Raw genomic sequence first — 17,494 nt, forward strand, 5'->3', positions numbered from 1 at the left:
TTTTCTCTCTTACTCTGGCTTCCATTCCTGGGTGTTTGCTGCCTGTGTAATACCTTGCAAATCACAGTTATAGAACACTCCTCAACAAATTTTTAAGTATTCTCTACATCTAATATATGAATATGTGTTTTCTCCTAATTTAGGGATGCTGAATTCAGTGGAAATTTCAGATTATCTCAGTAACATCACATTTATTAGATACACACAAATAACAAAAGCAGTAATAGCTATATCTGAAAAAGTACGATAAGTGAAAATTTCAATTAATCTCTATAGAATTGAAATAATATCATCATATTCATTTATAAAATACTAATAAAACTACAGAAATGCTTAAAAACTGCACAAACTTAACTTCAGAAACTCATGACAATCCAAATTAGCCTTAATTGTTAATAAAAGACAAAATATAAAGTTGCTATGCTTTAGGGAATAAAGATGTTGTCGCTTACCATTTGTACAGTGTTTCATTGGTCTCTCTAAAAAAGAAGCAGCTGTAGTCCCCCAACATCCTTGGTAGCGATGCTCCATTGTCAGAAAGTCCTTGTGAATATGTTCCCCCTGTTCATCACTTAAACTACCTAGGTTGTCAGGGAAAAAGTCTAGATGGGTAAGTAAGAGTGAATTTTGAGTGACATTCTGCAACCCATATTCTTGTAGTTGTCCAATAGTTAATTCACAATGGACATGTAATTGACCTCTTTTCTGTTCCCTAAGAATCCACGCACAGCAGCCTTGAAGGAGGACCAAGCAGCAGACCCAATATCTGTCAATTTAGCATTAAACATTTAATCCGTAAGCAGATTCCTTATTCGGGGTCCTACAAATATGCCTTCTTTTAGCTTTGCTTCACTTAACTTCGGAACTGTTCCTTCAGATAACTGAAAGCCTGGCTTTCTATATCCAGAGCTTTCACAAAAATCTTCATTACGCCCAACATAATGTGAAGCAGATGTTAAAATGATTTTATGCGGCTCAACCAATGGAGTGTACTTTACGCTTTTCTCTCCAGCAACATAGGTTTCTCTTTCTGGCCACTTATTTGCGATATAGTGATTTTAGTGTCTCTTCTGATCCATAAACACAGAAAGCGGCAGTACTTTGTGAATCAACTTGCAAACCTTACAACACTGCAACTACCTTGACGTCACAACAAAGATTCATGGGCCTCATACTTGATTCCCTCCAACAAAACAGCCATACTGTCTTTCTTTTCTTTATAAGTTTCTTTCATGTCCACTGCTTAGGCAAGGGAGTCTTACTACTGTGATTAAATACTTTACTTTTTAAATTACATTTTTTTCAAGATATCTCAAAAACCGTATGTTTTATCAAAATTCCGAAGGTATATTTGGATTTTACACTCAAAAGTACATGTTTCTGCCATTTTGGGGTGGAAAAACTGTACTAAAGAGCCCCAAACTGCACACTAGAGCCCCAGACTGCACTAGAAGCATTCAGAGACACTGCAACAAGTTACAAAAAGCCTGTGCAAAATGGGCATTTTGTACTAGAAAGCTCCAGGGGATTCTTGGGGGGGGGGGCAGGAGACAGTCCGGCGGGCGCGGCGGTTCCCGTTGCCGGAGCCGGGCTGCCCGTGGGGGCCAACCGCAGGTTAGCTGCGGGGCGGCAATATGTCGCTGATAGTGGGGCCCTGAGAGTGGAGGAGCAGGGGCCACGGACACCCCCTACTCCAGGGCGCTTTGGGGAAGTGGGTGCTGTTTCCGGCAGCAGGCCAGCAGGAGGAGCAGGGGAGGCATTTCAGTTCAGCCCAGGGTCAGCATTGCCGTTAACCCCTCCTGGGCTGCCTATCAGACAAAGAGAGAGAGAGGTTCTTAATCCAGCCCCGCATCAACTGTATTTTCCCCCCAGCCCCTTTTTATCCACCAGTGCAATTGGATCAGCATGGGGAGCAAGGTTTTTAGCACCCGTAATTTCAGCCCGCAGATCACTGTACCCGGCGGCGTCCGGAAGGGAGGATTTTAGGGCAGAGAGAAGAGTTTTTGTTGCCCAAAACAGGGCTAACACAACGGGGAGGTGGATCCAAGGCCCGGTGGGAGCATGGGGTGACTGGGGAGCCCGGGAATAATTAGGGGCAAATGAGGGGGAGGATTTTTTGTTCGGAGGTCAGATGGGTCAAGGGGTAAGCCGAGTACAACGGCACCAATTGACCTCCCTCAGCGGCCATGACTGGGAGAGCCAGGTGCGGATGTACCCAAGGCAAGACATCAGGGGGTTTGATTATGAGGGGTATGGCCCTTTAGCTGACCAGGTAAGCGAGCGGGTTTACGAATATCACCATGGCTCGGAGAGAACAGAGCGTGGGCCCCCTCGGGCAGGGTTATAGTGAGTGGAGTGGTCAGAGGGGCAGGGAGGAAGACACAAGTATGGGTTTCACTCCGTTAGACGGAGGGGGGTGGGACTTAGGGTCCAGGAGTGGCGAGACAGAGTTTCGCGAGGCCCCCCAGGACAGACCAGTCTTCTCATCCACTTGTGTTACACGTAGTGGGACCCCGCCAGACACTAGGGCTTTGGGGAATACCATTTTGAATTTGACAGAAGCTCACAATGTTTTTTCCTCAGCTTCACAGGGTCATGATTCGGCACGACAAGAGCAGAGGGTCTTACACGACGAGCCGGGAGCGGCGGTCGGGAGACCATCGCCAGGCGCAGCAGAATCCACAGTGGGACCAACAACAGCAAGGACGGAAGAACGGCTGGGGGTTGAGCAGGCATCAGGAGCCGGAATGGAGGTCGAGGCTGCAGGGGATAAAGGTGAGATCACTTCCCCTAATACACACAAAGTACGTGATGTAAGCCCACCGAAGTCTACGACTAGCGAGGAGTCCTCGGGTTTGGGGCAAAGGCCCCGCAAACTGATTAAGCTCTTGCAGACACAATTAGTGGGGAAGCGACCTGCTAGGCCACGTCTGGCTCTGGGCCCTGATATAGTTGCGCAAGCCGGGGATTCTGGGAGAGTGGAGAATGAGGCATTACTGTATGGCATTAGGCCAAGTGTCAGGGACAAAATTAAAAAGGGGTTTTACGTGGATATGTTTACCCTTACGGACGAAGGCAAGAAAGGTCTCGAGGCAGCAGTAGACAGGAATGGGGAGGGGGAGGAGAGTTACAAAATGTTCCCTAGATGGGTGAAAGGCTTTTGTGTTTTTGCTACCCTTTACACGGATTTTAGACCAGAAGAGCAGGTTGAAGTGTGGAAATATATTATATATCTTATTATCGATGTGTTTTTGAAAGATGGGCCAGTAATTTGGAGGAATTATGATGAGATGTTCCGTAAAAAGATGACGGGGCGGGAGAAGTTGCCTTTGGGTTTTAAGGACATAGATACGTGGATGGACCTCATGAGGCCAAGCAGTCAGCGGCAAGGGGTGTCTCAAGGGAGGCGGCTTCCTGGGACGGGGAGGGGACAACAGACCCTCCCCGGCAAAGGAAAGTGTTTCGCTTTCAATTCAGGGACGTGCCAGAGGGGAGCGGCATGCAGATTCCGTCATGCATGTTCCAACTGTGGAGGTTTCCACCCCGCATCAGAATGTCTTAGAACCAGATTTGGGGGTGGGAGAGGTCGTGGAGCTCCGGCAACAGCTTCGGTGCAAGGCCAAATCCCCAGTTAAGCTTGATGTACTAAATAAGTGGCTGTCACTTTATAGTGACGCAGAGTCAGCAGCCATAATTAGGAAAGGTTTTCATTGTGGTTTCCGTATTCCTATCCTTAAAAAATTAGATTTACCATGGCCCCGTAACCTGAAATCAGCTTTATATTCCCCGAAATTCTGGATGAAAAAATTAGCAAGGAAGTCCGTTTAGGCCAGATGTTAGGCCTTTTCCTGAAAGTACCCATTCCTAATTTGGTGGTGTCCCCGGTGGGTGTAGTGCCCAAAAAAGCAGAGGGGAAGTTCAGACTCATTCAACACCTGTCTTACCCATTAGGCGAGTCTGTAAATGACGCCATAGACCATGCAGTTAGTGCTGTCCAATATCAATCATTTGAGGACGCCCTTGCCCTAGTACAGGATTATGGGGAGGGGGCCCTTATGGCCAAGATTGACATAGAGTCAGCTTTCCGCCTGTTGCCGCTCCATCCTGAATCGTTCCAGTTTATGGGTTTCAGACACCGCAGCGGTTTTTATGTCGACCGCTGCCTGCCTATGGGATGTTCGATTTCATGTGCCCTTTTCGAGAAGTTCAGCAGTTTTCTCCACTGGTGCATTCAGGCTGGAACCGGACACAGGGGGATTGCTCACTACCTAGATGATTTTTTGATTATCGGTCCAGATAAGTCCAGCATTTGTTTCGATGTTTTGCAATCGACACAGGCCCTTTTTACGGTGATGGGAGTGCCCATTGCCAGCGACAAGACAGAGGGCCCTACCCATTGTTTAGCTTTTTTAGGCGTTGAGATTGACTCGGAAGTTGGTTGTTGTAGGCTCCCGGAGGATAAGTTGAGGAAACTGGAGGAGGCGATTAGGCTCACGCTTCGCTCCCCCTACATGTCTTTGAAAAAAGTTCAGTCACTTCTGGGGCTTTTTAACTTTGCGTGCAGAGTGATTCCAATGGCCAGGGTTTTCTGTCGTAAATTGCAAAGAGCCATAGCGGGAAAGAGTAAACCCCATGCAGCAGTCCGGCTGTCGCAGGAAATTAGAGATGATCTTCAAGTATGACAGAGAAGCGGGTGGGTTAAGAACTTGGTTGTTTTGGAATTATTCCCGATTATTGTGGCCATGGAACTTTGGGTTGTCGCCCTACAAGGCAAGCACGTTGTTTTTTGGTGTAATATCCAGAGCGCATCATCCCCACAAGCAATAGCGTTGCTGCGTCACCTCATACTTCGGTGCCTAGAGTTTGAAATAACCTTTAATGCTCGTCATGTCCCCAGGGTTAACAACAAAATAGCGGATGCTTTGTCTCGTTTTCAGTGGAGAAGATTTCATGAGCTTGCTCCTCAGGCAAATAGCATAGGCATTCCCTGTCCCCTTTGTGTTTGGCAGATCATCACGCCGGCATAAGAGGGCTAGCGGAATGCGGCCTAGCACAGTCGTCTTTGCGGGTGTATCGAGCAGCGTGGCGGCAGTGGGTCCAGTTCAGCACCACCAAGGACCAGTCGGAGGCGGGTCATCGGCATGCGGTAATGGAGTACATGTGGTTGAAGTTTTGTGAGGGAGCGTCTAAGGCTAGTATGTCATCTACACTGGAGCGCATTTCGTTTATGTCTCGGCTGAATAGAGTTGTAGACATGACTAAAGGTTTTTTAATATCTAAGGCGCTTAAAGGTTGGGCAAAAGAGAGACCGACTTCATCTGACACGCGACACCTGATTACCCCACAGATTTTAACACAGCTGATGCGGGTTTTGGTTGAGGTAACTTGGGATGAGTACGAGGTCTTGCTGTTTCGTATCGCTTTTAGCTTGGCATTTTTTGGGGCTTTCAGGGTTTCGGAGCTGGTAGGGCAAGCGGCAGGTCATGGCCCGACAGGTTTGCTTACGGAAAACGTTGTCATACGAGAGGATCATCTGAGCTGTAAGATAGCCAGTTCTAAAACTGATCAGAGAGGTAGGGGCTGCTGGTTACATTTGCAGGCCCAAAAAGATAAAGGTTTATGTCCAGTTGAGTTAGCCACACAATTTAGTTTAATCAGACCTGTCAACTTAACTTTCTTGATACATAGGGATAAGGCGCAGCTAACAAGATACCAGTTGAATGCGGTTTTGAAAAAGGCGATAAAGTTGCTAGGCTTTAACCCTTCTTTTTTCAGCTCACATTCCTTTAGAATTGGTGCAGCCACCTCCGCGGCCTTGGCGGGGGCTTTGGTGGAATCTATTAAGGCACTGTGGAGATGGAAATCTGAGGCCTAACGTTAATATGTGATATGTTATACTTGCAATTTTGTGTTATTGTTTGGTTTTGCCTTATTTTGTTTCTTTTTCTCCCTTTGACTTTATTATCATTATTGTTTGTCACTGTCAAGTACATCTAGACCTAATTCTTCAGTACCTTTTGTTTGGTCCTTCTTTCCCTACCCCGTTACTCAAGGCTTATCTGCTCGTCGCGTTGAGCGAGGGTGCGAAGGGCTTTCTCCCGTTTTTTTTCTCCGGAGGCCTGATCAGTGGTGTGCCTCTGGGGTTTGATCGGGTTTCACCTTTGTGTGAGTAACTTACCCCTACCCAAATCCATTCCTTCCCGTTTCCTTTTCCTTTGCCAGCTATACTCCAGGCTCGGCTGATGGGCTGCCTTTGTCAAATTTTCTAGGTGCACCTTTCGTGCTGTGTGTGATGGTCCGGTATGGATTACAGTGCTTAACATTTATCTCTTTTTTAGATGCTGTGGTAACTGCGAGAGATATCTGGATCATCGGGCACTCTTACATTTTCTGGGCAGCTAATCAGACGGGGGTTCAGACGAAGTTTACCAGCATAGGAGATAGCCGGGTGTACTGGTTAGGAAAACATGGCTTGGAATGGGGTAGTTTCTTGCCCTGGTTAAGACAGTTGATTGAACGGTGGGGAGCCCCCGACATCTTAGTGATCCATCTTGGGGGGAATGACCTGGGTAAGGGTAAGTCCCTTGAGCTAATTATAAAAATGAGAGAGGACCTGCACTACATTAAAAAGACTTGGCTAACAATTGTTCTAGGCTGGTCCGCCATGATCCCGAGGCTGTCATGGCGATCACAGATACCGTTTAAAAAGATCATTGTGATGGCGCGGAAACTTAATAGTGCGCTTCGGAAGGTCACAAGGTCCCTTGGAGGTTTTGTAGTAGATCACCCCGAGATTACAGCGGATAGAGCGGATCTCTATAGAAGAGACGGTGTGCACCTCTCGGATGAGGGGTTGTGTATGATCTCCAGTGCCCTTTCTCCGCCACCAGGGTTAATAGGTTATAATAAACCAGTTTTTTAGTGCCACTTTACTCAAGTCTCCGTGTCTTTATTCTATATAAGTTGGTGTTATTATTTAAGGTATTGTGTGGAACGAAGGGCATACACAGTGAACTATTTAGGAGTCATTGAGTGCTGTTGCTGGACTATTGTCCTGAGGGATGTTTGCAGTTAAAATTTCAGATTTAAAAGCCAGCCTAGTAAAGGAAAATACCCAGCTTGCCACTGCCCTTCAGTTGTCAGCAGGACTCATATGAAGACAGATAACTTTATGGTTTCTTTTGTTTTGTTACATTCAAATTATTAAAGTGAAACAAGTGAGACATCAAGCTGTGTTATTAAAACCTCTGACCGGGACTGTAACACTACTATTGAGAGGTTATGGTGCTGTCTGAAGTATATATTTAAAGTTTATCTGCAAGCTGACGCACAGTTCTAGGGACATAGAAATAATTTGTCACAAGACAGGTTGTAACTTTGTTTTTACCTGCAGACTACAGTTTACCCCAGGGGGCTCTGTCAGTTTGTAAAGTGACCCTAGTCTACAGTCATTTCTTCTAAAACATCTAACCTTATTAGGTTTGTCACGAACACGCTCCCAGCTGCCGTGACTTTGGGGTGTTTGCTATACGAGGTCACATGATTCCTGCCCGCAGTCTCTCTTTTAACTATCACACATGTTATAGACCTACTGAATCGCCCCAAACAGTGCTCACACCCCCACACACTTCAAGTTTGCCACCACCTATTGAATACGGGCAATAGGACCCCAATATACTGTCCCACACTCACACACAAGGCTTCTACCTATCACCAGACTAACAAGACCCACACCAGCAAGCAAAGGGTTAACTCTTCACACCTCCAGACTGCTACATAAATGTAATGCAAGCACAAACAGCTTGTTAATGTATCAACAAATCACACACTGGCATTCAAAGGGTTAACTTGGCCGAGCTATAGTCTTCTTAACAGACCAATGGATTCGTTAGAGTGTCAAGGACGCAACATATTAAATTATAGATTTAATATACAAAAGTACAGGGCATACAGATATAAAAAAAAATAGTAATGAATAACTTGCACTATGCTAGGAGTTAAGTCCTGGGTGCAACCGAGTACCTGTGAGCGCATAAAGCTCTACGAGAAAGGCGGCTGCTATCTGTTCTGCAAGTTCGTTATCAGCCCGGCAGCCTAGCACTCATAGGGATCATAAAAAACAGTTTATACAGGTCTAGAGGCGGGAAACTGAAGAAGGACAGCTGCCAGATTCAAGGAACAATGGCTAGAAGTATCCACCAATGCTGTACTGAGTTCTTGGGAGGTCAAGACCCTTTGACCTATGAATGAAGACCTTAATACTGTAATTGTGTACTTTGTGATGTCACTGGAGTTTTTTTCAACTGTACAGTGTATTAATTGTCCCCCTCTGGCTTTGGAAACCAGAGCGTTCTGACAGAAGCTTGAGCTAGTACTAGGAGCAGGGCCGGTGCTAGGGTCCACGGCGCCCTAGGCATTTTTAAAAAAGCGGCGCCCCCCCCACAAAAATCGCCGCCCCCCCCCGCCCTCCTCCCTCCTCTCCTTACCTTGTCTCACCACCGCCGCCTCTCTGCTCCGTCTCCTCCCCTCCACTCACTGACACTAGTAAGTGGAGGGGAGGAGACGGAGCGGTGGTGACAAAATAGCCTCTTCCCCCCCTCCCCGTGCATCGAAATGCTGTGCGGCGGCCGTGACAGGTATGGTCAGCGGTCGCCGCACAGTTTTAAAGTATTTTTGAATTCTGTGGCGCCCTCCAGGCGCCCTCCAGAGCCCGGCTCCCTAGGCAAGTGCCTAACCTTGCCTAATGGGAGCGCCGGGCCTGACTAGGAGGCACATGCTTATGCATACTAAACTTTGCCTTTTAATATACTTTGCGAATAAAACCTATGTGCTCTCGGACTACAGCGATCACATCAGACAATCTTTATTTTAAATGAAATTATGGACTTATGCCACAAGCAAAGATAATAAACCCATGAGTTTATGTCGTTTTAGCTCTGTGTCCTTGTTTCTTTGCAACACTACCGGGGGACATTTGTCTGTCTACCATACCACTGAGCCTGTGGAAACCTGTCTTACACTACTTCTGGAGTCCCATTACACCTACCCCTGGACGTTGGTTAGTCTGAATCTCTGGCAGTATTTTGTGAGCACTCCACTTAAATCCAATTCCAATGTTCCTGTCCGAGACTTTGTAACTGAATTATCATATCCAGTGTCCTGCCTTCTGCTTTTGGTTTGTGCTACTATTCGACCATCCACTGCTCTCTTCTGAGTACTTCTGCTAGTGATATCTCATTTATATGATCTGTTTTGTTCAGCATTAAAGAATTGCATTACACATTTTCTCTGTCTCTGAGTTCCTAATCATGATGAAATTTCTAGGTCTTAAACCCTCAATAATGGTCTAAAAACAGAGTTAACCTGACATTCCCTAGTTGGCATAGATGACTTTCATTTTAAAAAAAAAGAAAGAGAAGCAAGAAGCAGGTCAGTTCATGCAGGCCACATTGGGCTCCAGGGACCCCTGCCTACCCAGCTCATTCATTGCCGTTACTATAATACAGAGGCCTCTCTGGTTACCAGTAAATAAAGCAGTCCACATACTGGTTGCACCTATGCAAACCTGAGACAAATCTGTTTGCTAGTATATAAAGCAACCCATTCTGGTGAATAGTATACAATGGTAATTATAAAATGCAGTGCCCATTCTGTTGGCTAGTTTACACAGCAGAAGCTAATCTGGTATGCAAATCATAACTCCGTCTGGAGATCTGTGCATAAAAATGGTGCAAACCTCCAATCTGGTGGCTGGTCTATAGCAGACCACCAATTTCTAGCATATCTGCAATCCCTGGTGGCCATTGTAGTATAGACCTTTACTTGCTGGTGGCATATACTATGTAGCATGCCTCTTATATCTGTACTCAATTTGCAGTTCATTGTATTCAATTTTTTATTTTGTGTATTAATAATTATTTAAACATAACAAAAGTTAGCCATGAGTTCAAAAAGGGCGGAATTATATATAAATTATTTTTACAGAGAGTTGAGAGGTTCAGGGTGCACACAGCGCCATCACAGGAACAGCCAACAACTAAAGAAAAATAAAGAAAGCAGAATATTGTGTTAGAAGCTCACTTTACACATATTGATGTAAGTGCAATGTTTTTTAACCACTAATAAAATACATACGATTCTTCACTATATGTGCTTTTTTTCACCTTATCATATGCATGATGTTATAAAAGTGCAGGGATTTTGTTGTGTTTTGGAAAAATTTCTCAAAGTTTGTTTTCAACTTTAGAAAAAACAGGGTCCCTGAGGTATAAATGGAGAGAGAAGGGAGGGCTCCATTTATAAGGCCCATTTCGACTAGCAAGTTGCTGGTAATCAGGAGTTTCACATGCAAGGTGTTGAATAAAAGCTGCAAGACATCTGGGGAGTAGTTGGATGGTACTGATAGACAGACTCGATGACAAACTGACAGGCAAGAATTTCGGTAACACAATAAACAGGCACTGACATTGACGTCAATTCAAATGGCAACAGTTACATTACTGCTATTAAGGGGGCAATATGAGGATCCGGCGGCTGTCTAATATTTTTTAGGAAGCGATGGACATTAGGCAGGCGATGGGTCCTCGAATTTCCCCTTTAGTAGCAGTAATGTAACTGTCGCCATTTGAAATTATGTCACTGTCAGTGCCCGTATATTGTGTTGCCGGAATCGTTGCCTGTAAGTTTTTCACGAGTCTGTATTTCCTCTATGTTGCAATTACATCATTCGCAATGTTCATGTCACTCCTAGGACTAGATTTACTAAAGGGCGGTTTGATCAAACTGCCGTTAATTGGCTATTTTTTCAGCGGATTTGAAATCACCGGATTTACTAAAGCTCAAACCATCGTTAAAACAGCCAGATTTGACATTTTTCAAAACCACCACTTTACAAACCGCCATCCCGATTTTAACAATGCTGAACATAAAAACCATCAGATTTACTAAGCTTGGGATTTCAAAACAGCCATCCTAACAGCCAAAATTAAAGAGGTGGTTGTGAGTGGTGAGATTGCTCAAACTGCATGCTGTTTGAGCTAATTTCCCATGCAGAACATAAGAGAAAGCATCATTAACATTTAAATTATTTGGGCAATCATTATCTATTGACTAAGGGGCAAAATGAATTTAATAATAACTTATGGGGTAATTTTTTTTAAACTATTTTTTAAAGGGGACACTCATAGCATTATACTATGGGGAAAATGTGAATATATAATAATATTAACTGATTCTTAATGGTGGATATAATATTTTATGTTGCACAATTTGGCATTACATAGTGCCTGAAAAATATAATAATTAATTAATTTTGTCCCCTTAATATAATTATTTTTTTCCCCCCATAAGTTAATATTAAATTCATTTTTGCCCCTTAATTAATAAATAATGATTGCCCAAATAATTTAAATGGCAATAGTGCTTTCTCTCATGTTCTGAATGGGAAAATAGTTAAAACAGCATGTTTGAGATATTAAGCCATTCAGAAGTTGGTATTAAAAATGTCCTGACCTGTCTTTTGAATGACGGTTTTGATGGCGATTTTAACCAAACCGGCGGTTTTTACAAAAATGCCGTTGGTTTAGCTTTTACAATCCGATACACATCGCCATTCATTTTAAATCACAGCCTTAAACCGCCCTATAGAACATGCAGCGGTTTGGACCACTAAACATCGGGTGATGTGTGGTGGTTTCAAACCGCCACCAAACTCGATTCTTAGTAAATCTAGCCCTTAGTGTTCTTGAAATTATGACAGCCGCAAACATGACTACCACCATTCTAACTAATACACTGGATCATCCTTGTCACGGCAATAGGGTTTCTGGGATCCGTCTCGGGACACTTGGGGCCAGCTGTGGCAGGGATGTAGTGGAAACTGGGATGCCAGATGAGTGTCTTGCTCATAGGGGTACCTCTATTCCTGTATACCAGACGCTATGAAGAGGAATGCTGGTCTGGACCCCGTACTGAAATAAACGACTGGAATCTGAACCTGGTGGACTGGAACTTGGACGTGGGAACAGGGAATACCCCATGACCAGAGGCTCAATACCGTCAAGAACTCAGAAACTCAGAGGAATATAGTACCACAACTGGGTCTGGGAAGAGTCAGAACTCAGGCAGAGACTATACAGGGGGTAGCAACCTCCTGAACAAAATAAGCCTGGAGCTGGCCCTGGACAACTCAGAACTCAGAACCTGAGGTAGGCCTGGAACTGGAAGTCAGTACCCCGATACAGAGATGGCTCCAGAAAATGGATGACTCAAAACAACAACTTACTACCCCAGATAGCCAGTAGGGGAGGCAGGAATAGATTGATGAGAGGAGGATCCACACAGGAGGTAACAGCTGGAAACTGTACATGAGCAGATAGAATGAAGGTGAATCCACACAAGGAATAAATAGCCAAAGTCTTTATTTCAGCAAGCAGAGTGAAGATGAATTCACACAAAAGGTTAATGATTTGAAGTCCATACAACAGCAAAGAGGATCAATCTAAACTCACTCAGAGGGTAAATGGTTGAAATCTGTATACAGCAGGCAGAATGAAGCAGCAAACAGGGTGAAGCTGAATTCACACGAAGGGTTGATTGTTGAAATCTGCGTCAGGATGAAGCAGCAAACAAACAGTAACTGTGGTAGTCTGGAACCAGGAACTAGGAAAGTGTTGCACTGGCAATTTACTGAGTGCAAAGACTCTTATAGTCTGCAGAGGAAGCTAATTGGTGGACGAGATCAGGTGTTTAGACTCAGCAGGATGTTTAGCAAATGTCTCACCTAAGAAGGCAGCTTCCAGTACTGCAGACAGAAGTCATGCTTGCCCCAGGATAGAATTCTGCCTTTGACCAAAAGGCAGATGTACGGTGATATGGCACTGCCGAGTGGTGTAAACAGGACTAAGACCCCGATTCGTGACAATCCTCTCTGTGAAGGACCTAGTGTTATCGGAATTCTATCATTCGCACACTCGTAGCCCACCCAGTTAAAAGCCTAAAAGGCTAGGCCTTTTGTTTATGTTTTATTTGCTATAACATGGTGAATAAAACTAGCTAAAACTAGCTGAACCAAAAAAATTAACTGGTGTGATAGCCTTGGCTGATCTGTCTGAAGTGCAGCCGTCTACCTCAACAGATGGTAACCCCAATACGAACTTATCAAGCTGAAAACTGTAGTGAAAACAGAATTCCACCCCTGGGAAAAAAAAAACCTTAAGTATCCTGCCAGGGCCGGATTAAGGGAATGGAGGCCCCTGGGCTAAGGGGGCCTACATTCTCCCGTGAGGGCCCCTCCCCCCGTGATCCGAGCTGCCCGCGCCCCCCCCCCCGTGATCCGAGCTGCCCGTGCCCCCCCCCCCCCCCCGTGATCCGAGCTGCCCTTCCCCCCGGATCCCCCGACACTTACCTCCTTCTCCGGGGCGCTGTATGCTCTTTACTGAGGAGATCTCGTGAGAGTAAGACTCACGAGATCTCCTCAGTAAGGAGACTACAGCGCGCCGGAGAAGGACCGCAGTGAAAGTGCTCAGCAGCACTGATCGTGCCGGGGGCGCCCCCGCCCCCGACCGCTCAATACTGCTGCTGAGCACTTTCAAGGGCCCCCTGGATGCCATAGGCCCCTGGGCTGTAGCCCAGTTAGCCCTATGGTTAATCTGGCCCTATATCCTGCCAGACAGACCCGATAGCATACATAATGACGATATACAATCACTAAGTGTAAGTGTATTTGCCCTACACAAACTTTAATGGTCCTTCACTATGTTTACATCTCTTTACTTATTTCAACACAAGGAAACATAAGCAGAAGATGTCATCTCAAGAAAACAATCCAGGAATCAACCAGGCTGATAAAGGTTTTCCACATGGAATAAGAATTTACAATCTGAAAGGAAAAATCAACCAGAGCAGAAAACACAGAAGCATAAAGGTTGGAGACATTGTTTGGTTTTTATTTATTTTTTTCTAAGTCAGAATATGATTAAGACCAAAGCAAGGCTATATACATTTATAAAAATGTAATCACCAGCATTTTTTGCTGCTACATACCCATTTTCACCAATACACCCTTCCAATGACAGGCACCCACACGCAGCAGTGAAGTATCTAGAGCGCCGGGCGCCCGCACCTATATTGTTTACTGTCTTTGAGGAGGGCTAGATATCCCCTCCTGAGGCCATCAGGCAGCATCTCTCACACACAACTGTACTGGTTGTATCCAGTCCACTTGACACAAGCAGCAGTATCTCAATCAATTGATAAAGTACATTGAGTGATATCCCAGACAAAAATGAATAAACATCTACATAAGGAGATTCTCTCACAAAAGTGGATGCAGGATGGAGGCTACTTGACAGTATTAGTATAATTAAGCTAGGAGACAAGAAGTCTAACGTGCCCCTGGAGCTCACCAGGCACCCCACAAGAAGGTTCTTTGCTGCAAGGGACGCGCAAACTGGGGTTCTCCTAGACAGCCACTGGTGAAGTAGAGGTGCACAGAGAATAGTCAGACAGTCTTAGTTCAAACCAGACAGGTAGCACAGTACAGAATCTTACTCTGGATAATAATGGTCAGAGGAAGCCAAAGGTCAATACTAGGAGGAAACGTAGGAGCCAAATCAATCCTTAGCCAAGACGGGTTTGGAGCCAAAGGAAAGACTTAGAAAGAAATAGGAGGTAATGGCTGAAGGCAGGAACAGAGGCACACTGGAGCTAGGTATAGACTTGATACTCTGGTACCCTAATGGTTCCAGAGTCTGCTTTATATTGGAACCAAATGAATTTAATTGGCCCCTGGCAGTCAGTGACATCACTGACCACTGACAGCTGAATACAGAAGCGTCCCACTGCCTAACAACGGGATGCATGCATGTGCTTATCACTCGAGAACGCGGAGCCGGACGGGAGAGGCAGCAACAGTAAAGTTGATACTGAAAAGGGAGTGGCTAAAAGGAGATGTTGCAACTGGCTGACCAGACTTTTTTACTGTGGGAGGTCTTAAGCTCAGTGTAGTAAAAGCTAATTTATGATGGCCGTAGCGCAGATAGAACCAGAGGCGGTAGCCCAGACTGGAGCGGGTGGTCAGTGGCAGGCCAGGATCAGGGGTCTGCAGCAGGCAGAATTGTCAGGGTGCAACCAAGGGGTCAGAAAGCAAGTCAGCAACAACACAGGCTGTGAACGATATAACCGGCAGGGTGGCTAAGTACTCCCTGTCTTAAATACTAAATGCAGCCAATCAGGAACAAGGATTGGGCCTCACATGATTAGCCCATAGGGGCTGACTAATAAATGCAATTAAACCTAATTAGCCTTCAGGCTTTATTGAAACTAAAGTGCATGCGCCCTGCTGCCCTGTGTTGCCGGGACACGGCGCTGATAGAATCCATGGTGACAGCTGGGACTAGAGAGAGTAAATGACGTCCCAGCTGTTGCTATGACAGCCAGAGGGCAGACAGAGGAAGCAAACCGCGGATCGTTACACTAATGATGTCCAAGCAACCAAACCCAGGGAATGGCATGATCACTGTCTCTGTGGCCCTGTCTTTCCACCTGGCCACACAGAAATCTGAACTAGTGAGAATTATAGTCAACCCTGTTACCAATGAGCCACTAGAGAAGGCTGGTGAAAATGTACACCAACACCACCAGGCAACATGGAGCCCCAGCATTAGGCAGTTTGCGGTTGAGTATTTGGGGCAGGGAGAAATGGAAATAGAGGAGAGTGACCTGGGAAAGGAGTTTCAACATTTTTCGGCTACTTTGCAACCTTTGGTTGAGTGTTTGCGGGAGGGGGGACTGGATTTGGGTGACAGAGAGCTGGGCAAGGAGATCCCATGTGTTACTGCCGAAGAGCAATTATCAAGCCAATGGAGGAATATTGCTTTCACCACTGTTTACCCAGCCAGATCTGCAAGAGTACATAAGCATCCTACATGGGAAGTCTTAAGCCACCACCCGGTGGCTTAAGACAGTACTCTAACCTAGTTTTTTGTTTTATCAGCTCTCATGACACAGCAAAAGGTGGATAACAAACTAGCGGGCCAGCACACTGGCATATACAGCAGACTGTGGATTTGTATAGGTAGAATTACTCGGTCAACCCCAAAGGGAAGGGGGGATGTAATAAAATAAGGGGTTAATTTGACACTTCCATTGCTTTGCCTCGTTACCCAAAAAATGTATATTTTGATCAGTATAATTTTGAGCCCTGTTGCCCCAGTCCCCAGATCCAGCCCCCATTATATTTTAAGCCCATACAGTTATTATATGTTAATGAGTGCATATACATGTTAAATTCAACAATATGCCTTTTAAAGAGCTGTAGCCATCATGGGTGTAGTGAAAAGGGACGAATCACAGTTATAAGGATTAACCCATAACATAACTGTGGTGAATAAAGCATAATCATAAGGAACTGCATTGTAAATAATGTATATCAAATTAATCCATTTAGTAAGCTAGGGCGTAATGCAAATGACTTCAAAGCAAATCCTGCACTCACAGTGTAATATGTGAGGCCAGAAATACTTGGCTGTGTTTATTTTGTGCCCCTGCAGACCCAAAACTTCAAGATAATATTGTCACCTTTAGGGGGAACCGAGTAACTTCAAAGGCCCCTTGGGGTGAGCTATGTCCTGGTACTGGAGTGGTTTTTGGCACCTGAATAGATTTTAAGGAAGCGACTTAGCATGGGGTCTTACACCAAAAGACATGGGCTCTGTGACCACATGATGGCTTGCTATATTTTCCAAGCCAATTTCCCTTGGCGCAGATTATACAACTTGTATGTAAATTTATATTCTGAAACTTTCTCCTGTTTATTTTACATGTTTTGCATACGTTATGTTGTGTTTTATTAATTGTTTTTATAACCTGTAAGCAGTATACTTTTTTGTATATTAAATCTAAAATGTAATAAGTGATGTCCTTATTGCTCTAAATAAATTCACTGGCTGTTTACAAGAGTTGATTGCTTGGCTGTGTTAAACCTTTAAAATACCATTGTGGGAAGTATTACCTTTTTTTAGCTATCAGAGCACAGAGTGTGCGCAATTGGGTAATTAAGTAATAGATGTTCTATGGGCCTTATACGTAGAGGGTGGCATTTGTGGAGAGGTGTGGAGGTGTGTGTGCCTGAGTTGGGGAAGGGACCAGTTAAATCTGTAATCTAAGGGATAGGTGAGCGCAAAAATTAGGCTGGAATCCTGCATGTCCCCTTACCATAAACTTGATGATATATTGTTGGAGATATATTGTTTGATTATTTGATAAGTTATCAGGTAGCTGGCAGAGGCATCTCTCTGACAATGGGAAAGAGCGATCTTCTGCAAACTTGCAAGGAAGGGGACAACCCTGTAACAATACCCCTGATAATTAAATCACCATTGAGTAGGCTGCTTTCAGAAGATCCTTTCTGTAAAAATGGAATCTGTAGACAGCATGGAGCCACCGCTGGCAGGGGGTCTGACAGAAAGACGGGCAGCATCTGAGCCATACCTCA

General features: G+C 44.9%; 1 protein-coding gene across 1 annotated transcript; it reads left to right on the forward strand.

Annotated features, from left to right (window-relative positions):
- The first annotated feature begins 1,546 nt into the window (after positions 1 to 1,546).
- LOC142144452 (uncharacterized) lies at positions 1,547 to 6,932 on the forward strand. The gene is made up of 2 exons (XM_075203328.1): positions 1,547 to 2,775; positions 5,010 to 6,932. Exons 1-2 carry the CDS (start codon positions 2,301 to 2,303, stop codon positions 5,873 to 5,875), a joined length of 1,341 nt encoding a protein of 446 aa, XP_075059429.1. The 5' UTR covers positions 1,547 to 2,300; the 3' UTR covers positions 5,876 to 6,932.
- The last annotated feature ends 10,562 nt before the right edge of the window (positions 6,933 to 17,494 follow it).

This window comes from Mixophyes fleayi, chromosome 3 (assembly GCF_038048845.1).
Source record: "Mixophyes fleayi isolate aMixFle1 chromosome 3, aMixFle1.hap1, whole genome shotgun sequence".
Taxonomy (NCBI): Eukaryota; Metazoa; Chordata; class Amphibia; order Anura; family Limnodynastidae; genus Mixophyes; species Mixophyes fleayi.

Excerpts from the sequence above, each read along its gene's own strand:
- LOC142144452 (XM_075203328.1), top strand. The coding sequence starts at position 2,301 with ATGGCTCGGAGAGAACAGAGCGTGGGCCCCCTCGGGCAGGGTTATAGT. Across the intron at positions 2,776-5,009 it reads CGAGGCTGCAGGGGATAAAG|ATCATCACGCCGGCATAAGA; the intron begins GTGAGATCACTT and ends TGTGTTTGGCAG.